General features: G+C 36.3%; 1 protein-coding gene across 5 annotated transcripts in view; it reads left to right on the top strand.

The window, feature by feature from the left end:
* Nucleotides 1-24,386, top strand: part of ATP9B (ATPase phospholipid transporting 9B (putative)) — a 180,387-nt gene that overhangs the window by 87,361 nt on the left and 68,640 nt on the right. For all 5 annotated transcript variants that reach the window (XR_003255779.1, XM_026079780.1, XM_026079781.1 and 2 more), the window contains 2 exons: nt 3,565-3,640; nt 11,022-11,098. Coding sequence is in view for 4 of the 5 variants with exons in the window: in XM_026079780.1 (XP_025935565.1) it covers nt 3,565-3,640; nt 11,022-11,098 (153 nt within the window). In the remaining variant the exon portion in view is untranslated. The remainder of the gene's footprint in view (nt 1-3,564; nt 3,641-11,021; nt 11,099-24,386) is intronic.

The following is a 24,386-nucleotide window of genomic DNA, read 5'->3' on the forward strand; positions in this document are numbered from 1 at the left end:
CTAGAAATCCTTAGTTGAACTGTCAAGCTTTAGCAGATGTTTAACTTGAGCCCTACTTCACGTCCTCATGTGAAGTTAGCATGATTAATGCTAATGTGAGTGTTATAAACATTGCTTCTGTCTTCCTAAGTATTTTGCATGACGGATGGAATTGCACCAGCAACAGAAAACAGACTTGGTATAAATATGTGATATATTGGAGGTACTTATAATTTGGTGGGCTGTACACTTATACATCGGTTTTCAGTTGACCTAGCGATACGATGAGAAACTTCACAAATTTCAGAATTGTTCAGAATACTTGAGCACAATTTCCTTTGGGGGAGGGATGAGGGGGGTAGTGTGTGATGGTAGTTAAAAACAAGCTGAAACAGTTTGAACTATGCAGAACAGTTTGTGAACTAGAAAAAATAATCAAGGTTAGCTTTTCTATTATCAACTGAGAATAATCTGCACATCTGATGGCAAGTTGTGTAAAATTAAGACTCCTTTTTGGTGCCAGATCCGCTGTTTGGCATGAAAGTGGCAGCCTTCCACTCTGATATCAAAAGTCTAATTGGTATTGACTACCTTTTGGAAATATGAAAGAATTTCAGGAAAGTTGTCCCATTAGTCTCAGCAATTCCTGAAAAGACCGTGATTGGAGTGAAATAATTCAGTATCTATTTCTGACTAGCATAAAGCCAGTCTGTGTCCTATTTTTAGCCTTGTAGGAACAGAGACTCTGAAACTCTAAGTTATTTGTGAGAACTTCTCACTGGATGTATTCCTCTTTCAGCATTCTTACAAAAAAAATAGTATTCTTGGATAATTTCTAATTAGGAGCGTATGTCTATACGCTATCTAATTTCTGCGTTCTCGGTACAAGGAGGGCAGGGACATCCTGGAGCAAGTCCAGCAAATGATTAAGGGCTTGGAGCATCTCTCCTATGAGGAGTAGCTGAGAGAGCTGGGACTGTTCAGCCTGGAGAAGAGAAGGCTCAGGGGGACCTTATCAATGTGTATAAATATCTGATGGAGGAGAGTACGGAAGATGGAGCTAGACTCTTCTCAGTGGTATCCAGTGAAAGGCAAGGGACAATGAGCACAGACTGAAGTACAAGAAATTCAGTGTAAACAAAAGTAAAAATTTTTTTACAGTGAGGGTGGTCAGATGAGTGAGGGTGGTCAAACACTGCAACAGATTGCCCAGACAGGTTTTGGAGTCTGTCTTGAAAGATACTAAAAACCCAACTGAACGTGGTCCTGAGCAACCTGCTCTAATTGCCCTTGCTTGGAACTGGGGAGGTTGGATTGGATCTCCAGAGGTTCCTTCTGACCTGATCTGTTCTGTGATTCTGTAACTAGATTTTCAGAAGGTGAAATAAATCACAGAATCCTGATAATCCAGGAACAGTGGTAAATCAAAACAGGAATATAAACATTATGAAATTAGGAAAAGCTATCAAAAATTTCGGCTGTGGATGAACCCTATCAAAGGTACTTATCTCAGAAGAAAGTTACCAAACGATACAAAGATGACTGATAAATGTCACAAACTATACTTTTTTGAGCTAGATGGAATTTTCCTCTAATAATTAACGTTTCAAAGATCAAGATCAGGATTTCAATACTGCCAATAATTCTGAATGTTGCTATAGTATTGATTCTTACCTTCAGATTTAGTTTCAGATAGATTTGTTGTTCTTTACAGCTAGGCAGTTCTGGGCCTAGGTAAAAGGAAAAGAGAACATGGCATCTGTTACCTGAAATACAGTGGTTCATTGACATTTAGAGCCTTCCATGGGTCAGGTTTGATTACGACCTCCAGGTATCCTAAAAATCATGCCTAATTTCATATGTTAGATATGAGAATCAGGGTTGCAGTGATCTTGCATTGTTCCCTACAATATGAATAAGAGAAAAGCTGAAGAAAATCCAGCTTTTGATCCTAGTACCAGATCTTCATGTGTGTCCATCTCGCCTATCAGTTAGGGTTTAAAATCGAAGTTTTTTTTTTTACATAAATAGAACCATATTCTATTACCATATACCCACCATATTCTATTATCTGAAGCAAAACATACAGTTTAAATATCTTAAGTTCTGTAGAAGCCCCAATATCAAGTATTTTTGCTGTTATGTAGCATGAGATTGAAACTTCTGCTATTTATAGTACTCCCAAATTATTGATAATTCCTACATAAAGTGTAATTTTATTTCTGTTAGAGTAGGGCTTCTAGTTGCTTTTGTCTTAAATCTAATGCATTGGTGGCGTTTTGGCAAACAGCTGTTGTAGCTTTAATTCCCTAGGTAAGAATCCAGAAATATTCCTATTTTTCAGTCAAAGTCTAATCTTTAAGAACATTGACAATTCTTGATGGAAAGTTCACTTCTTCTATGAGTCTTGATTCCAAAAACGGTGGGGGTTTTCTGGCTAATACCATATCTTCCCTCTCCTCCCTCCCCCCCCTTTTTTTTTTTTTTGGCAGAATGGTTCTTTATGCCTTTTAAAAAATGATTTTGCTTTATTTAGGAGAAAAGAGCTATTGTTTCCTTGCTATGTGTAGGGATCTTTTGAAGTATGCATGCAAATATATCTACTTATTTGGAGATTTTTCTTTTGTTAGAAACAAAGAGGTTTCTAAACAGTTGATCCTGTACTTGGCAGCTCTTTGAAAATATAGGTGAAAAACAGATACAGGTTTTGGTTATTGATATTATATAGAATTTATTATTCACTTTGGTAATCATTGCCCTCCCCTCCCCCTGGCTTTCTACAAAATGTTTAATGTGATCTGTAATTTGATCAAATACACTTAAATAATCTGCTTTCTAAAGTTTCCTTTAGTTGAGGGGACTTGTAAACAGCACATTTCACAGCTGCTAATGAACAACAAATCTGTACATGTCCCAAATTGTAAACAGACTTAATCTCTCATCAGTCTGTGGACCATTATTGCTTGGGAGGAGAGAAGAAAACAAAAAGAAAGAAAAGAAACATTTAAATTATCGTGGGAGCATTTTCATATTGGAAGTATTTTTCTATTGGAGATATATTTTATAAATGTGTGGTAAGACAATGCAAGTGTGCTTTTATTTTAAAAGTCTAAATATTCTTCCCTGAAGTTGCTGTGGTGTCATTAAGTTTCCAGAACGATGACGACCATAACTTATCATATGAACTATAGATAATTAACATTGTCAGAGAGAACAGGGTATTAATTTTTGATGCTTAGTATTCTTAACTCTCCTTAACTGCTTTGCAGAATAAACTGTTCTGCAGTTCGATACAACTGAGGATAAGGACATGTACCTTTAAAAACACTATTGACTTTAGTTGTTCACTGAATGTAATTAGATTTAAGTAATACTAGCTTTAATCACTATTTCACTTCTTGGAAAATTCTTCTTATGTGTGTATACACACAAATAATGCATATGCAGTGAATACTGTTATACAGTGGTTAATATAAGGATGCAGACATCCTGTGTAAATTATTCTTATTCAGATGGTTTGGCATTGTTCTCAACTATGACTATTATTAGTAATCTTGATTTACTAGCTGTTCATATTTTTAACAGGAAGACAGTGATCCAGCAGTTCATGAAAGCCTTAGCCTAGAAAATACGTTATGGGCAAGCACTGTTGTTGCTTCAGGTAAGTGTTGCAATATCAAAGCTGATAATGTATTTACAAACTTCTCTGTGGAAGTATATCTTTATTTTACATTGTGAAATATTAATGATTTTTGAAAATCTTTGTGTGTCTCTGGCTATTAATCTCATGCTGCTTTGCTCTCTGCCTTCCTCATGCTATTCACCATGTTTTCATGTCTTTCTAATCCTCCTTAATAGTTTTTTATACTTAAATTTTGCTGTTTCAGTTGTGCTGTCCCTTGTACTGTAACTAAAGCCATTGACCTTTTTCTTTTAATTAAAACTTCAGGTTATAAAGCTCCTTGTTTAGCTCAATGTGGATAGTGTCATGCTGAAAAGCAAGTGATTTTGTATATATTAGAGTTTTTCTTTCATGTGGTCTCCATACTGAGGGTAGAGCTTGCTGAAAATATTATCAGAGCAAATCTTAATCAGAAAGTATTAATCAGTTATATAATTATGTAACTTCATTGAGAGGCTCACATGAATTACTGATGATATTTAGACTCCATTGTTTTAATGAGTTCACATCAGATACCATATTTAGTTAGCCATTGTTACCTTTTTTTTTTTAAGAGCGGAAAACGATTTTCTTTAGTGTTTGCTCTATACAAGAAAAGTCAAAAGGACAGTAGAAAGGGATCTAGCTATTCTTCTGCACAAAAGCACTGGGAATTGTGAGAACATGATTTCTGAAAAGGAGCTGGGATTTAGAATGGGGAATCAGAATGATTGGAACTATTTAGCCAAGAGGAGGGTATGGAGGGAGGGGGAGAAAGTGTAAAGGGTCTGGAGGGAAACTGGAACTAAGCTCTAAGAAGTCTTTAAGGAGAAGCCTTCAGAGTGGAGACTGACTTTACATCGATGAGGAGAATGTTAAGATAGAGATATGCTGCAGAGTTATGAGGAAGCATTCAAGTTTAAGGAGATAGTAGAGGAGACTGAGCACTCCTTTCCAAAAGCTGAAAATATCATTGTATTCTTTGATGCTCAGCATTATTTGGTTTTATCTGCAAATAATTTGAGTTTCACTAGGAAACTATTCTCTCTAAAATTGTTCTGTCAAATGGATGATGCTTACAGTTGTCATCAGTTAGGTTGTTTACTTAAGTAGTCAAGATCTGTAAACATGCATAAAAAAATTCTACTTAAAAATTTAAAATTTGAATACTGTGTAAACTTGTTTTTTCTCTGCTTTTTCTCAAACTTATACACAGGAAAAACTACATCCAAAGAGTATACATTTGTAAAATCAGAAATTCTGAAGCTAGGAAATACTGACATTTTTTCTGTTGAAAACTATTTGTGTTTTCATTTTGGGGGTGGGTGATTTGATTTTGTTTTAAAGTGTAGACAAAGTCTGAGGGCTCTTGAACTGACTCTCTGAAATTGGCACCCAAATTTAGTGGTAACGTTGATCCTTAATATTTATACCTTAGCTCACCACCTGAAAGAATATGAAATAAAGATATTGCCACTTTTTATCTTAGGGATATTGTGAAGATTTAATTGTTCATGAAGGACTTGGGTTCGTTAATTAATAAGGGCAATGGAAAAATATGTGAAAAGATAGATAATTCTTTGTCTGAACATGGTTTTAAATAGTGTGATAGGATTCTTAAGGGCAACTCAATTGGACATTTGCTGGTTCTGTATGGTATCTTAAATCCAAACCTTAAGATTTGCTCAAAACCTCTATGGAGGTAATTTTAGCACTTGACAGGGTTAGGCCTTTGATGAATAATGGGAAATGATTATCTTCAGTCTGTAGTTTATCTAACTAGGAATTTATAAGTTCTTATAGGCACACTGGGCATATAATTGTGAAGAAGACCATAAGGCATTACGATCAGGAGATTGTTAAAGGTGTTCTAGTTTTGGTGGTAGCTGATGTATCGTTCAGTTGTTTTCATCTCACTTCCAAGATGATTGGTGCATAGCCAAGTTAGGATACTTGATGCTAAGCTAATTAAATTTGAATTTCCTAGTTTAAAAAAAAAAAAGACTTTATAATTGAATTTCCAAGATTTGGGACAACTGCAAATCTTATTAATAAAACACTTGTCACTGGCTAGTAACAGCATCATAAACTGCCTTGCTTAGAGCCTACTGTGTCAGGATGTCAGAGATAGAAGCTCCCTTCTATAAGAAGTTTGCAAGTACCTCTACTTTCCCTGTACCTACCATGGGCCTCTTACAGTCTTTGATTATATATGCAAGACTTAATAGAAGATTATGCTTGCACACAAAGTTTTGGGGCAACTGCCATTTAAATTCCATGAAACCAGAAGAATAAGCATCTGGTAACATGTGAGGGAAACTCTGTGCTGTTTCTCTACTGAAAGTCCACTCTCTACATTGCTACCTTGCCTCAGCCTCTCTTGCATCGTATTTTAGTTTGGTTACAGTCTGGGCTCACAGCTTTGAATCCAGGTGTTTTTCATCCAAGAGTATAGGGTGTCTGTGTGCAAGCCTAATCTTCCATTACTTGGCCACTTTGATTCAAGAAAGTGGGTCTGCAGCCTGTGCCAAGACAGTGGAGGGCAGAGTTCTGCCCTGCAACGTTGCCGGTACATCGTTGATGTTACAGCTGTCCCGTAGGGCCTTCTTTATGGCCTCAGAGCTTGGGGGGTTGCTTCACCCAGTACTCTCTGTAAGTACCTTGGGCATCATCTGTTAGCAAGCAGAGCAAGTACATCACCTATGTTACCCATAGCTCTCGGGACTGCTGTGATACCCTTGCTGACCCCTCAGAGGTTGTTATAAAGCATTTGGGGTCAACCCGCACTGTTGTCTTGGCTGCTACTGTCTGTCTTCGGTGTGGAGACAGGGAACTTCGTCACAGACACCCAGGAAAGGCATATACAGCTGAGGTGCTGATACAAAACCTATGTTTAATTTAAAAGAAGATTTTGCATAGGAAAAAGGAAAATTGTGGGGGTAGGAGCTTCTCTTTCTTCCTGACTTGGAGTATTTATTTTACTGTGTATATTTTTAAAGATGCAAGATGTCCTATTTCTTGTGTGCAAAGGCATCATAGGGGGTGCTATGATGCAATTGCCAGGCCTCAGTTCAGTTTCATGTTTGCCTTTTTGCCTACTCTAAACTTGTACAGTTTAGGGGGGAAATATATAGGTTTCACAGCATTAGGTACAAATAAGGTCTTGTGAGATACAAGATCAGGCAGCAGCAAGGAAAAGAGACCAAGAATGTTATCTGAGGAGTAACTAAGTTTTACAAGAAAAAGCAGGAGGAAATGCTATTTTCTTGGGAATCCCACTGCTTTTACCCCATGGGTGATTTGCTGGATTGCTTCCATTAAGCCTTTTCCTGGATGTGCTTCTTCTTCAGTACAGTGTTTTTTATCAGGCTTGTTCTCTTCCCTTGCTCTCAGTGTTTTTTCTTTTCAAAGCCTTCCTGTCCTCACACATAGATACTCTTATTCTGTAAGCTGGGAGAGGAGTAGGTAAGTGGGAGGCAGAAGGAGGAAAAAGCATGGGAGTAGTGATCAGAAGTATTCCCTCTGTGAATCTACTGTGTAGTGGGGTCAGATTTAGCTCATTCAGCCATTGGCAAGCCTCTATTTTGATCTGAGTTTACATCTTAAGGAAAATCTTTGTAGAGGATCAGGACTGTGGGGCAGAGATCTGCTAGGATGTTTCCTCCAACCTTTGGCCTTTGTGCTCCTGAGAAGCCCTTTCCTTGAAGCCACTGTGTCAGCCGCATACCATTTCCCTCCTTTCAGTGTTTAAATGAGTGCTGACATTTCCTTTTACGTGTTATATAAAACACATTACATTAGTTAGGAGAGCCTAATATCCCCAAGGTGCATGCCATTACTATTAGTCAAGGTGATATGGAGGGTCAAGGTCAGGATAGGTGTTAGAAAGGTGTCAGAAAGGTATTGGGGGAATTATGTAGGGAATAAAAACTTCACAAAACTTCAGCTCTGCTTGCTGTTGTCCCGACAGTTTTAGAGGAGAGAGACCACAAATCGATAATCTTGCAGATCAGTAACAGTAAAGTATATAAACATTGAGTATATAAAGGATTCAATGAATCTTATCAACTACGTGTTGAATCCAGAATGCCAAAGCTCATGAAACTATCAGGATACCACAATAAAGAGATCTATGTGGAAAAAAGGTTCTATTGCTAGAACAGTATAAGTCCCAAGAAAAGTATTTACTATAAGACTAGTTTTATTTTCTTTCTAAAATTTGGGAACCAAAAAACTTATGTTTCAGCAAAATTGTGTACTGTCAAATCAAGAACAAAAATCTGTGCTGCCTTTTTATATCTACAAATAAAGTTTGGGAGAGTAAGGTTTCTCAAATTAGTATATTTGGGAGGTGTTGACTTTAACTGGTTTCAGTATTGTCTCCTAACCTCTTAGAATAAAAGTAAGCTAAATTAAAAACCATTTCTATCATAATTTTGTCACACCTGGTATATCTTGCATTATGCACCCTGATGTTCTAGTTTCAGAAAAGTTTAGATACGCAAATGGAGTTCATTATTGCTACCAAATTTGAAGTGCTTTCTGCTCCTTGCTATAGTAAAGCCCTGACAGAGACTTGGATACTGTGTGCAAACATTTATTTGAACTGCAGGAAGTACAAAGACTAATTTGCTGCAAGCGTTTGGCAGAGCTGAAAATCAAAGCGTGTCTCTCAAGTCCAAAGCATGCAGCCATCCTTGTGTTCTTCTTAAATAAAGGGGATAGCAAAAAATAGTCCAACTTTTTTCCACTTACAGGCAACATCCCAGTGAGTTTTAAAATGGTAGCAGCAAGATGGGGGTTGTGTGTGCCATTCTTAAGATGAGTGTGTATTATTGCTGTGGAATTCCTACTGTTTAGACACGATTTGTTTCTTATGGTGTATAAGTCATATGACAATTGAAAAATCTGGGAATTCTGGGAATTAATGGATTGTTGAACACTTTGTCCCTTTTTGGATGCTGCTGATCTACATTTCAAGCCATCTTTAAATAAGTGAATTTTCCATTTGCTTGCTAGAGATTATGCCCTTTGTTTTTTAATAGTCCCGGAAGGAAAGGAGTTTTGGTTAGTGAAGACTTCAGAAAACGCAATCACTGAAGAAACAACTTTAAATATATCCAAAGAATTTAAACCATTAAATATTTTGAAAACCTCTTAGGTTATCTTTAATTCAGTTACAAATCCTTCAGATGATTTGTTTGTGACATCACTTATTGTGGTGTTGGTTTTACTGAAATTTTTGGTAGATTTTCTTTTGAAGAGGGAGAGAGGAAGTCCTCAGTTAAATTTTTAAGTGTCAAAGGTTTCCCTACAGTATGGAGTTTTCCTTCTTGCTCTCAATTTACTGTAATGATCAATGCGTCTCAAACTGCTAAACAACATAATGCTGTTTTCTGAGACCTTCTGAGAGATCTATTGAGAGGAGAATTATATTAATGGAAATTTGTGATCACTTGGGCAGGTATCAGTCTTGCAAAGTCACTTTAGATAAAAACAGAACAATTTATATAATTGCACAACTGTAAAAAGTGCTGTTTTGTGCCAGGTTCTGCACATGATTTTAATGAATTTGAGCACTTTTTTTTTTATATATGGTTCACATAGTTTTTGATATCGCCCAAGAACTAATACGATCGCATGCTGGAGTATTCAGAGTATGCCTGATTATTTGTGTGTAATCCTACACCACCTCTTTTTTTTTTTTTTAATTCTTTGTCCAGGGCCACATGTTTATTCTAGTGGTGTCACGAATTGTAATGCATTTTACCTGATTTTTATCTTTGAAACCAGCTTTTCAAGCAGTAAAATAACAGGCAGCTAGAACAGTTTTTTTCTTTTCCTGAGCTGCACCAGAGTAGCTTATTGAAACTCATGAGGAAAGCAACATAGGGAATAGAGAACTCATTCCCAGCTTTTACTAAACAAAAGATTTTCAAAACCAGCTTGTTATTGGGGGAGAGGGGGAGTGGAAATCCATGTATAGTATAATTCAAAATCATTGTAAAAGATGGATGAGAATCAGGTTGCAAGATACCTCCAAAATAAAGTGCCCTAAACAGATTTTGGGCATTGGTTTGGAGACCAGTAGAAAGAGCTCAGAAATTATGTATCAGTGACTAACCTTTTTATGCAAATCAGAAAGAATTTTGGAGTGTTTTGGGGGCATGTTACCTAGATACAGATCCGCATGTGGAACTGTCAACAGAGGCAAAATAGTTTTGGGGAAAATGTGGTGTCAAGGGAAGTCTTAAGAACAAGGCTTAATATGGAGAGGAAAATAATAGAAAAAAATGATTTCTAATGGTCCAAAAGATATAGTGTGTAATCACTTGTTTTGAATGTGAATTCAAGGCTTTTACTTGCATTTTCACTTTTGAATGAATGAGAGTTCCTTTCTTTAACATCAGCATCTTTACCTTTTGTATTTTGATCTTTGTTCTTGGTGTATTCTTTCAAATTTTTATAGCCTGTTACGCTGTAAGAATAGTGATAGCAGACCTTATGTGTGGTGCTGATTATGAAAGACAAGTTAATGTCATACAAAAGTGTAATACTGCTACCCTATAAAATTTTCTGAGCAGTGTGGTGCTGACAAGATGCATTGTTTTCTCTCTAGGATAAAGACGACTAAAATTGTCACATAATTGGTTGAACTTCCATAAGACTATTTCAGGTCACCTGAAAAAAGTAAACAAGGGTTTTGTGTTATGCCAGAAAGAATGATACTAGAATATTAATAAAAATCTAAGTTTTTCTTTATTAAAGAAATGAATTTAGTGATGCTGAATCCGGGTTTTCCTATACCATCAGGTAAAAATTCATGACTGAAAGATAATTGGAACTGAAGAATCATTTTTATATTAATAAACAGGTGACTATTTCTTTCTGGGATTTTATGAAGGTAATGAAATGAGTGGACTAAATTTTATGTCACTGTATGACATAGCAGGCAATTTGTGTCCAGTGTGTATTCAGCACCATTGTATTCATTTTTGTATTCCTTGTGAAGGGCAGCTATTTCTACTGTATGTTAAAATACCTAAAACAATTTGAGACAGTTTTAAGTTTGAGTGTAAATTTTTAACCGGTTACATTTAAACTGTTGCTTCTGTTGAAAAGAATGAAAGCAGGTTGTCATTCTATGAATGTTAACTTTTAAAAAAGTGATAATGATCATTTATTACAGAGCCTAGGGAAAAAAAACCCATTCATGATACTGTGTGTATTGTATAAATGTCTGGGGTTTTCCTTATAAAATTAATTTGTTTGAAGAACTGTAATTTATTGCAGGTTTTTATTCTGCTAACTTTTTTTTCTTAGCTACTTACTTGACACCTCTGATTTACCTTTTTTCTTTTTTTCTTCTCCCCTTGCCCAGGAACTGTAATTGGTGTTGTCATTTACACAGGGAAGGAGACTCGAAGTGTAATGAACACATCCAATCCAAAAAACAAAGTAAGTTATCCTTACTGTGTGATCTATTACGTTTGTTTTACTAAGACTTAAAATAGGCACACCTAAATCCAAAGACCTACAAACTTTTATTCTGATGTACTTCATGTGTGCTGGATTGACTTCAACTTTTGTTACAAGAAGTTGGCTTCTTTTTTCGTATAAGTAGTTCACTTAGGCAGAATTCATTCTGCCTAGGAGGCTAAATTATTTTGAGGCTCGTTTCAGAAGTAAAATTATTTTTAGAGGTACTGTTTCATTTAAATAAGACTGATATAGGTACTAATGAAAATATTTAACATCTAAGTATAAATGTGCATCCTCAGATTTCTATACTTCTATGTCACAGCTAGTTATTAAATCCTGCTTTACAGAAAAAACTTCTGGGAAAAGTATTTGACCAAAACTACACAATATTTTTAAGGAATGCTTATAACTAAAACTACTAAAAGTTATACTGACTCCCAGAGGAAGGAGAGTGAGATAACTGAGGTTCCAGTCAGTACCCAGAATGTTCTTCTGGAATTTTTTCTAGCAATGAAAATATCTTCAAGAGATTTATCTGCCAGAGAGGTGCCAAAAGGATGAATGCTTCCTTCTGTACAAGGTTCTTCCAGCTCAAAACAATACAAATAGCTCTTCGTTTCATCAGCACTGTTTCTAATGTGAATAGGGGGGGAAAAAAACCTCAATTATGAAGAGATAAAACTTCAGTTGTAGACTGTATCTTACAACCTAGACCTGTGTTTAGAAAGAAGATACTTAATTATATTAAGAAAGGAAAGAATTCTTGCAAGAGGTTTAAAAAAAATCAGTTGTGACAGGTTGCCATTTTCACGCCATTCATAATAAGTTAGTCTGAGTAGGAACATCAAGAATGAAATGATAATGCAAATTGCTTGAAGCAGTTATTGCAGTCCCCTGAGTATATTGATTTGTGTTTCTAATAAAGAGATGCTTTTAAATGTCTCATTGACAGACAGGTGATATGTGCCATTATGTGGATTAAAATGGCCTTTTACTATTTTAATTTTTGTAACATACATTTTAAAATAATAGAGTAAAATGGAATCAGAATGCTTATGGTGCATAATTTTCTCTTCCATCTGATAAAAAAAAAGCTGAGCCCTTTAGTAAAAAACCATTCTTTAAAATTTTTGAATAACTTTTGACTAATAAATAATACTCTCACAGGTGTTTAAAATGAAAATATTTAATATTGTAAAGTGATAGAGTAGTTTACATAACTGTATCATGCTTTACACAAATTCAAGAGACTGGAGGGGTATTAGATTTTTAGTAAATGCTTATCACAGTTTTTTGCATGAATGTTTTGCACAGAAAACTGATAAAGGATAACAGGGTTTGTGTTTAGAATACCCTGAGAATTTAGAGTGACTAGTAATATTAAAATAGTTCCTCCAAATTTTCATCAACAAAAGATTAAGTAGCAGATAAACCTACAGTAAAGAGATCCAGTAGCATGCTGACAAGCTGCACCATGGTTTTTCGTGTTATGGCAATACATGTACCGCCTTCGCTTGCATAATGCTTTAATATTACAGCTGCTAACAGTTAAAAGTTGTTTTCTTTCATCTGCAGTGTGAATATAAATAAATGTATAATTTTCATGAAACTTTAAAGAAGCAAAATGTAACACCACCTCCCCCCACCCCCACCCTGCCAAAATCTTAATAACAGCAACATCTGGGATATATTGCAATATCAGTATAGTGAAGAATATCTAAATTAATTAACTTTTGGACACTTAGAAATCATGCTTTTAAATAACATTTCATCTGTAATTGATAAGACAGGTGATGCTTGTATAAATAAGCTGTACTCATTAGTTGTCCAAAGGATTTTTGAGGAATCATTGATCTTCTAGGGTATGAGATACTCTAAGTGTGTACATAAATTTGTTCTTCAGAGATACTTAGTCCTTTGTTTTGTACCATATTTGGCTGCTAGGAATCTACTAAATACAAAGAATGAAGTTTAATATAGTATATGTTAAATGGCCTACTTTAAATATCTGTCTTGTTAGTCTCTCTATTAAATATTTCAAAAATGCTAACATTAACTTCAGACTGAACAGGTGAAGACTTTCTCTTGAAATTAGTTTTAAAGACCATACATCCACCAATCTTTCACATTAGTTTGTAAATGTGAAAATGAGTTCTGTGTGGTTTTTTTCCACTCTATGAACTGAATATCCTTATTCAAGCAGTAGCCTACTACACAAGTAGTGTGGCAAATAAGGGTGGCTTTAGGAACTGAACTTATATCACAGAAAACATTATTACCATCACAGATGAGTAAGTGATCAAATATAGTATGTCAGTGTGGAAAGTAATTGTCAACCTGGCGTACAATTTTGCATGCGTTTTTAACTCTACCTTTTTGTGGAGTTAGCATCTTACTCTATCTGTATTTTCTACCATGGGATGAGATTGGTTTGCATGCTTCTGGAAGATCAGACATCTTCTGTCTATAGGTACTATTCTGTACGGTTAGCTATGTTGCAGGTAGGAGAGCAAGTAGAACAGCTGAAGTGAGTTCATTCCTCCTCTGTGGATGTGGGAGAGGGAATCTTTCTGTACTTTCTCAAGTGTGACAATAATGTTTAGACCTTGGGTAGGGTGCTTTGCATTCCTTTTGGCTCCTAATGCTAATGGAGTCTAAAATAGTTAGTCTTTGAGATTAGAAGGGATATTTACAGTTGAGAGATTAAAGATTCAAACAGACAAAAAATCTGCACCAAACTATTGCTGAAACAATTAGAATTGAAATTAAATTGATCAATTGTATTGCTACAAACTCCAGAGGAAGTAAGTCTGGTAAGTCTACCTTCTCTTCTGCTCTAAAGAAGAATTCTTCCAGATATTGTTTGGAGATGGTTTTTAAAGTGCAAACATATTCTAGAGATTTGGTTGCAAAATGTATTGATATGCTCTTGTTGGGGATATATCTTTTGAGCTTGGGAGAAGGCGAACACTGAGATCTGAGAGTCTCAATTTACACTGCCAAACTGAAACTTCAATGGCAAGGAACTAGCAAGAAATACATGGGCAAGTAACTTTCATTATTAGGCTTTTCATTGAAATACAATTGTAAGATAGATGCTTCAATCCTGTTTCTTATTGGAGTATAACATTGCTGCTGTACTTTGTACTATAAACTGGATTTCTCTGGCAAATTTGCGAACTTGTTCTATAAGCACTGAGCAGAAGACTAAAACTGAAATAAGTTTAAGCAATCTTATGTATCAAAAATTGTGAAATGTGTGTACCTGTTCAAGCATGCAGTTTGTTTGTATGTTAAACTTAGAATTTATTGTGTTTGCTGAAGTATTTAGTCATTCAGGCAACAATTTTCTTAACTTAAAGTCAACACTTTTGTTTTATTACAATTATAAAAATTGTTTCATTGCCTAAGGATGCAGACACGGTCTGAAAAACACAGAGAGAGAGAGAGAGAAGAGAATTTTCATAATGGATCAATTTAATATGTTTTTAATTCCAAACAATATAAAGAAAAATTATTTCTTGCAAGGTTTAATTTCAGTCTAAAATGATATACATTTTGTGCTTTAGATAAATGTAGAAATGGTAACATCAACATTATTGTAGTGTAATGACTCTATGTATTCTGCCTCATTGGCAGTCACATCAGCTTACTATGGAATGCAGTTCCAGCCTGTTTAAAAAAAAGAAAAAAAAAAAAAAGAAATCAGATTGAATTGTGCTCTTCACAATGCTGTAATCAGTAATCAATCCTATTTGGATAGATGTGCTTAAACCTTGGCTTTCTGGATGAAGTTGGACTTGTCAATGCTAAAGGTCATTTATAGGTGTTAATTAACCAAGGGGGAAATTAACAAACTAAGATTATTTATTTATTTTGTCTGGCATTTTGCAATGTCCTCATTCTTCCTATTTAAAGTGCAGAGTAGTTTTTACCTAAATTTATAACTGCTTTTGCAGTTTTGTTCTTCGTAATAAGCAACTTTGCTAGAACAGTACTTCTGTGAAACTAGACCTGTATCTATCAGCAGAAACAGATTTTGCGGGTAAAGGTTTTTTTTTTAAAAAAAAAAAAGTACTTGTAGGGAGGGAGAAGGAAATGAATTTGAGGGAATATGTTTTGCATACTAAGACTGAAACATTAAAATGATTTGGCCTACGCTGTAAATACATGTTCAAAATGTACGTTGAGATGTATCTAAATGAGTAGAAATTATTATAAGTAGAACTACTGAGAAATGAGTAGGGTCTCTTAAGGAGATGCAGCATTTAATCTGCCTAGTGTGCTTGAGATTAGTACAAAAATAGTTTTTATATTGCTAATCCTTGTAAGGAGCATTCAAAACTTATTTTTTTGCCTTATATGACAGAAACCTACATCTGCTGTAATGTTTTAATATCAGATGTAAAACTTCATAGTAACCATTCAGTGTTCATTAAAATAGTAATATTGTTTATTCTTTTCCCTGTTAGCCAGTCTGAAAGCTAAACACTGCATGTCTAGTAGTTGGTGCTTTGCTGATTTGTAAAAAATAAATAAATAAATAAAATTAACAAATGAAAATCTAAGAACTGGTACTGCTGTCTGCTTTTTGTTGCCCTTGTTTACTTGAAAACAGATTCACTGATCAGCCAGAAGTAATATAGTTCTATTCTAGTAAACTTAGGCAAGATCTCTTTGCCTATCTCTCTCCTGCTGGAAAACTTTTCTTCCTGGTGTTTTGCTGATCAGATCTACCTTTCTACATGTAAAATGCTTCTCTCTGTTTCTTCTCTCTCCCCCCATTTTATGAGGATATTTTTTTGAAAGTATTTCCTTTAAACAAAAACAAACCCTCCCCCCCAAATTCTTTTATTTGGAGTGAAACAGTGGCTGGAGCAGATTCATGTCATTCCAGAAACCCATACCACTTCAACACAAGTTTACCCTGACAGCTTAGGATTTCCAGTACTCAAAATATACGCTGTTCCTGCCTTGACAAAGTTTTTTTGAATGTCATCAAGTTTGGTTTTCCAACATACTGTAGTTGCATTAGTGAACTGCTCCCATCAGTTCTACCTCTAAGACTGACATTAGTGAGTCAGATTTGCATTTCTGTGTTCATGAGTACATATATTAACAGTAGTAACTTTTCTCTACCGTGCCACCACTCTTCTCCTTAACAGAAAGAGAATCATCTCATAAACCTTACACGTAGGTATAGACTGAGGAAAGAGAACTGCCGGTGGAAACCCCATCAGACAATAAAAACAATAGTTGCTGTTCCCTGGAGGGCTTCAGAAGGGCCTTAGAAATGCCTTGACTTTATTCTGCTGCTATGCTGCTGCCCCAAGAGCCAAATAACTTTGCTTGCATGTTTTTTTCTTATTAAATTAGCAGTTTGATGTTCTTCATAGTCTATTTGACAAGGGAGACAGAAATAACTTTCTGTAGTTGTTTTACATATAGGGCCTAGAATAAAAACATAACTTCCTTAAAAACTGCTAGGTATCTCTTAATGAGATGTTTCAAGAATTTATAGATCTTAGGGCACAGAGCAGTTTAAAAGAAGAAAAAGTTAGTTAACAAGCAAAAGTTATATAGCATTTTCTTTTTATTGCAGTTTGCTCTGCTGTTTGCTCTGCTGTGCTTAATATTCTTAAGAGTTCCTCTCATATGGGACAAACTCAAGAAAGTTGTCACCTACAGGTAGCAAGTAGTCCAAATACCTTAGTTTACCTTCTCTATCCGGAACCTCAGTCCGAGGAAGTACTTAACCACATGCTTACCTCTAAGTTTCTCCTTCCTCTGCTTCCCATCTCTTGCTACTTTCTTTTGCTGAGAGAGGAGAGCTCATTAAGAGAAAAGCGCTAATACTACATTCCATGTATCTACAAATAGCCCTGATCCTATCAATTCTCTTATAGGGGAATTCTCATACTTAGTTTGTTTCAGTTAATAATACAGTAGTGCTGACTGAACAACCTCTCCTGAAGACTTGAGTGTCTTGGTGAGGATGGGCAGAATGGTGTCAGATAGGAAGGGCAACAAAAGAAGTCTTTCTTAAGATTGGAGAGGAAGGGTGGAATGGCAGAGGAGCCACTATTGTTCTTCCAAAATGTAGGAATGTTGACACTTGGAAGCTGTGATCAATGTCTTGACAAACCAATATCAAAACTTCTGTGTCCTCCCTTCACTGTGAGTAGCCAGCATGAATATCTACCTTTATTGTTACCAGTAACTCCATTAACTGAAATAGCAAAGTGGGGAACTAAAGATTTTAATCCTCATGATGACTAGTGTGAAAAAAGTATAATTCCACATAGTGGAACTAAGGTTTTCAATTTTCTTTATATATAGAAAACTAGAAGAAATACTGCATTTATATCACTGTGTAAAACAATAACAAAAAATACATTGGAGGTGGAGAGCAAAGTCTTGGTAAACACTTGGAAGTTGACTGACTTGTTTGAGCATGTAGGTGGACAGAATTTGCTAAGTACAAACCAACTTAATACATTGTTCTACTTTTCTTGTATGGACCGTACGTAGTATATTTCAGGCAAAAGTTGAATACCATGCAGTAAGAGGCAATTGTTATTTTCATGGACTCAGGGCATTTTTATCCACAATACTGGTGCTTCTCAAATAGCAGTTGTTTGGGGGGTTTTGTTTTTTTGTTTTTTAAGTCTTCTCCTTTATATTCTTTTCTCCAAAAGTAATAAAATGGTAATATTACAAATGGGAAACTAAGTCACAAGAGATCAGAGGAAAAGAATTCGGTAACTTAGACTGGTGAATTTAAGGTGTTGAACATCATTTCTCATACAACTTAGTGTTATAGCGCTGGTATATCTGGAATACTGTTGTTATTGGGTTTGTGCACACATGACGTCCTTAGCCTTAGAGCAGACCTGATCCTAATGTATTTTCTTCGGCATCCAGAAAGTAACATGACTAGATCATCACTTGTTTGTCTACTTTGCTGTTGTATCCCTGGGCTAGAGTGTAAGTTGCTCCATAATGTGACATGCTATCAATTCTGTTACCGTTCTCGCTCGTACCGAGGAGGCACGGGGCCTCCCCCCAGACCCCGGACCATCACCACACAGACACCAATATGAGGAGTGGCAAAATGGCGTTTAATGAAGCGTGTCCTRCTCTTTTATAATGCTGTAAAGCCCCGCCTTCTTCTCCGGCAGCAGTGCTCCGCCCGTTACGACCTTCCCATGTTCCGCCCCGCAGTGCCTCCCTGCTCATCCTTTTTCCTCCACATCTCCCCCTCTCCCATCAACGTTGTTTCATTATATCGAGCGGGACGCAACGAAACAAGCGAAAGTGAGCCCATCTTATTCCGGCAGCTGGACGACAGCAACGGCGGACGTCATTGATCGCATGGCAGACCTACAGCAGGCCGCTGGGCGGAAGCTTGCRTTGGTAGCACTGCTGCTACTGCTCAAGGTTACTGTATGTGCGGTGTGCCGCGACGGGACCGCCGTCGGGTGGTTACTTGCGTTACTAGCTTCGTGATCAGAGCTGTGTGCTGCTTCCCCTTTTCTCGATTCTTAACGCAGGCGATGTCCTTGTCTTCGTCATTCAGGGAAAACCTTAAAGGCATAGGCRGGATTGCTCATTTCCAACAGACTATATCCCCCCCCCAAAGCCCAGCCATTCCTCCAGAAGTTCTCCTTCTTGTTTTCGAGCAATCCAGACTTGGCCCGCTACTTTCAGCAAGGCTTTCTTRACGCAGCTCAGTATTACACACAAGCATAAGCCTATAATTATGAGGATTAGCAAAATGCGCAAGCCTTCAGCGAGCAGTCCTATTAGCCACTGTGGTAGATTGCCAAASAGGTTAGTTAGCCATTCGTCTAATGGCGTTTATTGTGGGCTGCGYGCAAGCTTACATACAGGTGCACTTCGTTTCCACCCCTAGGCTGCGCGTCACACCGCGTGATCTTCCGCTACGCCTAGTCTACCGCTTCTCATGCAAATATCTTGTCTATGCAGTTTCCCAAGATCCACCACACAATTCATGAGTTAAAAATATCCCAGAATAACTTGAGATTTCTTCTGAAATCAACAGTTAGACATATTATGAAATTGGCATATGCAGTCATCTCATAGATCTTTTCAGGCTACGTATAATTTTGTAGTTGAAGCATATAACAAGGTGGAATGCATCACTATACACCTTCTGACTCAGTCAGCCTAACTGCTGCTCAACTACTGAAATGAGTAGATTCTTTTATACATTAATACTACTGTGCTACTTGATACGTGGATGTTGAATTAGTTGTCTTCTACTTCACCAGGTTCCACTTTTTTACAATCCTACAGCAAGGCAAAGTATATGCAGCACTGGGTAAATTCCTTTTCTGTATACTTCAGAGTTAGTGGTAAACTTTTCCATTGATTTCACTAAGCCCAAGACTTTACTCATAGCTGTAAAACTCTGACAATGTTCAACCCATTTCCTCTTACAAGAATATAGGAGGAAAATAATTGTGTATTCCAGAATGCAAGTCACTAGCTATAAGCCTGTCTAAATCAGTTATTTCATTTTTGTTACTACATATTTTTAGTTGCTACTTTTTTGTTGTTTTCACCAAGAATTTTACTTGATGATGTTCTGAGATATTCATTTCACATTTTGGAGACTTCCACTTAAAGTTTGTTTGGACTTTGTTCCGTTTTAGCAGGTTTTAAATTAGAATGCTTCAGAATTCAGTACAGCAGTTCAATGTCACTTCACACTGGTGTTTTAGGGAGGATCAGTAGTGGAGTAGGCCATTTCGAACAGATGAATCTCACAAAACAGCCTAAGGGACTCCTTTAAAGTAGATCAAGCTATGGTATGGCAAAAAGGTGTTGCTTATCCCCCAGAAATACATTTTTTTTCACCTGTAGCTGACTGGGCTAAAAAGCATGATTTTGGGTAAAATGCGTGTGTCTAAACATTTGACATTTTATCATTCTACAAAAGGTAATACAAAAGTGTGATCCCTTGTGCAGTCTGCTAATGCTGATTGTCTCAGTGAGCTGTTAAAAGAGGCAACCCAAGATGGGTCTTTCCTCTCAGCTGCTGTCTCCAGTGCTGTGAATCAGCTGCAGGAGTTTGCTCTTGCCCTTCTCTTGCTCCTCACAGCTTTGTTGCCATTTAATCATGCCCTTGGCAACAGGCAGCTGCTGTGAGTTGGAGGAGGTAGGGGCAAATGGCACGGGCTCTCAGATGGTGCTCATAACCTCATCTGGTCACTTAGAACCTTACCGCCTTCTTAATGCACTGTCTGCCAGGCAGTGCTGACAGCAGCACAACCCCAAATGGTGGCAACCAAAATATTTAAGATATGGAAATATACCATTACAGGTTTTCCCATATTAGGGTTATGTTCTGTATAGAAGGTGTTTTTTTAACAAGAGTAATGCATCACAGTTGTCACTGATACTTATATATATATTTTTTTCAGTGTATTTTTGTTTGAAGCTGAAACCTTTAAATTTAATTGTGGAACTGTGTTCTACATACATTCCAAATAAAGATGCACGTGCACATTCTTAAAATTTACAGTTCTGATAACTCGAAGCTGAAATACAGACTGTATAAGAAAGTCAAGTGTGCCTAATATCTTTATTTAATACTTCTAACAATTGTTTGAAAAGTAGCCTACAAAATCAATATGTAGTAAGCTTATGAATGAAATAGTTCTCCTGGCAGTTGGATGTTTTATACTACTTTAGAAGTGAGGGGATGATAAGGGAGGTAGTAAGTGCTACAAAGTATTGTGAGTTGTTAAAATAGTCATTTAGAATTAAATAATTTCAGTTTCAGACATTACTAAGCCATTTGTTTATCCTTATCATACTTACTTTGAGAGTAAGTTGAAGAGATACTTGCATTTCCTCATTATATAGCATTAAACAGCCAGAGTCTGTCTGATTTTATTTTTACTAGCATAAAACAGAATATTTTTAAGGTGTACATTATTTTAAAAAAAATTCTACTGCTGTAATTCTGACTCTTATTATGACGTTTGTCACATACTGTATTGATATACATTTCAGTCCATTAACATTGTTGTCAGAATGGCTGTTGTAGATTTAGTATATGCTTAGCCTCTCTGTCGTCTTTGGAAAAGTTTGTATCTTGTTTGTCTCCAAGGATCATATTCCTGTTTCCAATATATCAACTGAAAAACGTTCTGTTACACGCTGGATGTGTCTGGTAGGCATGCACTGTATTTAATGTGTATTTGCATCTTGTTCTAATTTTTTTATATATTTTCTTCACTCTGCATTTCCAAACATTCTGTTCATGTGTGTTAAAATCCATTAGTTGTTCATAGTTTTATGGGCACGTATACTCAGATTGGAAGTCAACCTTGGAACTTAAAATGGATCATCAGTTGTGTTTTAGTATAATTTAAACTACCGGAAAAAGCAATAGTAGAATTACAGCTGAAACCTTATTTTACTAGGGTCAGTTGGCTGTTGGTTCTTACATTTGTTGAAATGTAGCATGATTTTGGTTTCCTCTTTGTAAGGAGAGTGTTATACAACCTATTGGAGTTGAATTTTTCATATTTGAATTTGTAATACATAGTGTATATTTTTAAAGTTTAAGGATTGATTTTTTTTTTAATTGAATTTGTATTTTTATTGTTGCATTAAAACTTTGATCTCAAAGCAGGCAGGAACATCCTCTGATTTCCTTGGAACTAAAACCTTAGTTCTTTTAAGGTGTTGGTTAAGGGAACCTCTTTCACGGATGACTGTTCTGAATACTGCATATATTGAAAGGATTTAGTTTCTTGGTTGTCTACTTGTGTTATTACATCAGTCAGTAAAGGAACTCTTATCAAGAACAGAGTCACTGTAGTCATTTCTACTTTTCCTCTGGTCCAAAAGAGTCTGAAAGTTAAATTGCAGTGCTGCTTTGTATCCTGAGATCAACTGCAATCGCCTGGTCTGACTTCTTGCATAACAAGGGCGTAACTGTCCTCCATCACTCTTTCAAGCCTAGTAATGCAGGGCTGAGCTTGAGCATATATTTTAAGGAGTCAGCCTTTAAATCAAGACTTCACCTATGTGGAGAATCAACTGTTTCAGATAGTTAGCTGTTCTGAAAGTTACTCACTCTGAAATTTATTTCCTTTGGCCAGCTGAAGGTTAGATAGGTCGGAGCATTTTGAATTTGGGTGGTTTTGCCCTGATAGATTCTTGAAGTAATGATCAAGGCACATTGTATTTTTTTTTTTTTATTATTTAAATCAATTGTTTAGGTATTTCCCTGCTTGCATCTTTTTCCATAACTTGAATAGTTCTTTTCATATTTCTCTGAATCTGCTTTTTTTACTATTGAAAATAATTATATAAAGAGGAATACAGAGAGATTAATTTTTGTGATGAATATGTTCAAAGTATATTCATTATATTTTTTAAAGTTGTTATTTTTATTAAAGATGGCAGTTTAAAATGGCAGAAGCTACCATCTTTGAGACCTGCTCCATATTAGCGTTCTTGAAATAGACACTCTTCTGATCTTTCATGTCATCTACTATTTGGATTATTGTATGCTTTATGGGTGGTGTTTAGCAGGCTAGCATTCTCTTTATCTAGAGCAAGTACAGAAAAACAGATATTCTGTGTGTTTTTATATATAGAACACTTATGTAATTGAAATCTAATGTATTTCTGTAAGTACGGATGGCTCAGTAACCCCCATGAGTCACACGACCTGAAATCTTTAGTTCTATGGTGATGCATATCTAGGGGGAGGGGAAGTTGTATACATATCAGGACATAGTATTTGTTTTTATATAGGCTGAACGTTGTGATCACAACTAAGATAAAGTGCTAATTCTGTGCGCATCCTTAATGTAGCAAGCTTGTTTGTCATATTCTTAACAAATATGGTCCTTGCCCTTCTTTTCTACCTCAGTTCAGTGTGTAAGCCTGAGGTTAGTTTTAGCATTAAAATCAGTATTCCAGTTCATACTGGATTGTGGATATTGTTTTAGGTTGTGAATATTTCTTTTCTGGATTAGTTTGCAGACTGGATTGCTGTTCTTATTCTTAAAGCTAATTCTCTTCCCATCCTATCTTTTGGAATACATCCCAAAACACTGTTTATACAAAACAGCCTTCTATTTCATTTCATTTATGATTTGGAGACTTTGTGGAATCTTTTCTTAATCTCATAGTCTCCAAGGAATCCACTCAAATACTTTTTTATAAAAGGAAGATGGATGACATGTGACTCAACTGAAAGAACAGTTCTTACTGATGGCTTTAGGGTCTGAGGGATAAGCTTTTTTCTGTTTTCTTCTTGGGCGTAGAGTTCTTTAAGTTTGAAAGTGGTCAGGGAGCTGTTTTATGCCTTCTCTTGCAGGAACTGTTGACATTTTTTTGATTCATTGTGTGTTTTCATTGCCGACTGTATGTATGCTCCCCATTTCTCAAGTGTGACTCTAAAAGTACCAGTATGCTTTATATTGCATATCCCTTTCTTCTGACAGTACCTTCCCCCTTGGCTTGTTCTGCTTCTCCACCCTGTTATTCTAATCTCTCTGATATTTCTAGCAGTTCCAGCTACCCCTTTCTTCCACTTGTCCCCACACAAATCTTCCTATGCATCCTTGTCTTTCTCTGACCATGCAGGACCTTTGTGAAGAAGAAAGAATTAATTCTTTGACATAGCTAAAATTATCTTTGTCTGTCACAGTTCTTCTTTGTCCTTGAAAAATACTGTCTTTGTTAATTTGAACCTATTTTGCAACCATGCTGAGAAGATCATGATCCTGGTTTATCTCTTCAGCTGTTGTTCAGCATCCCTCCATGTGCTGCTGCTTTCCTAGCCTATCAAACACTGTCACCTTCCTGTTAAAACTTCTTTCAGTGCAACTGCTCTATGTGTCATCTGCTCTGCTATCAAGTTGTTGGCTCTAACTTTTCAATACATGGTTGATTTCTTACATTTTCATGCATGGGAAGAGACTCCCTACAAATGTATGTGTAGCCATTTCATTGACCTTTTCTAAATATATCTTTTAACTTCCCTGCTATCATGTTTACCCAAAGGCTCTCTGGCTGCATGACCACCATTTATTCTAATTTTAGGGTTTTGTTTTAGCTATTACTGTATTATTACTTTCTCCTTCATACTCAAATCAACTTGGCTTGTTCCTCGATTAGCAAACACTTCAGTGTATTAGGTACTTATGCAGTACCTAGTGTGGGGCTCTGCTCCATGTTGGGGACCTCTCTCTAGAACTAAAATTATAAA

This window comes from Apteryx rowi, unplaced genomic scaffold (assembly GCF_003343035.1).
Source record: "Apteryx rowi isolate R43461 unplaced genomic scaffold, aptRow1 scaffold_50, whole genome shotgun sequence".
NCBI lineage: Eukaryota > Metazoa > Chordata > Aves > Apterygiformes > Apterygidae > Apteryx > Apteryx rowi.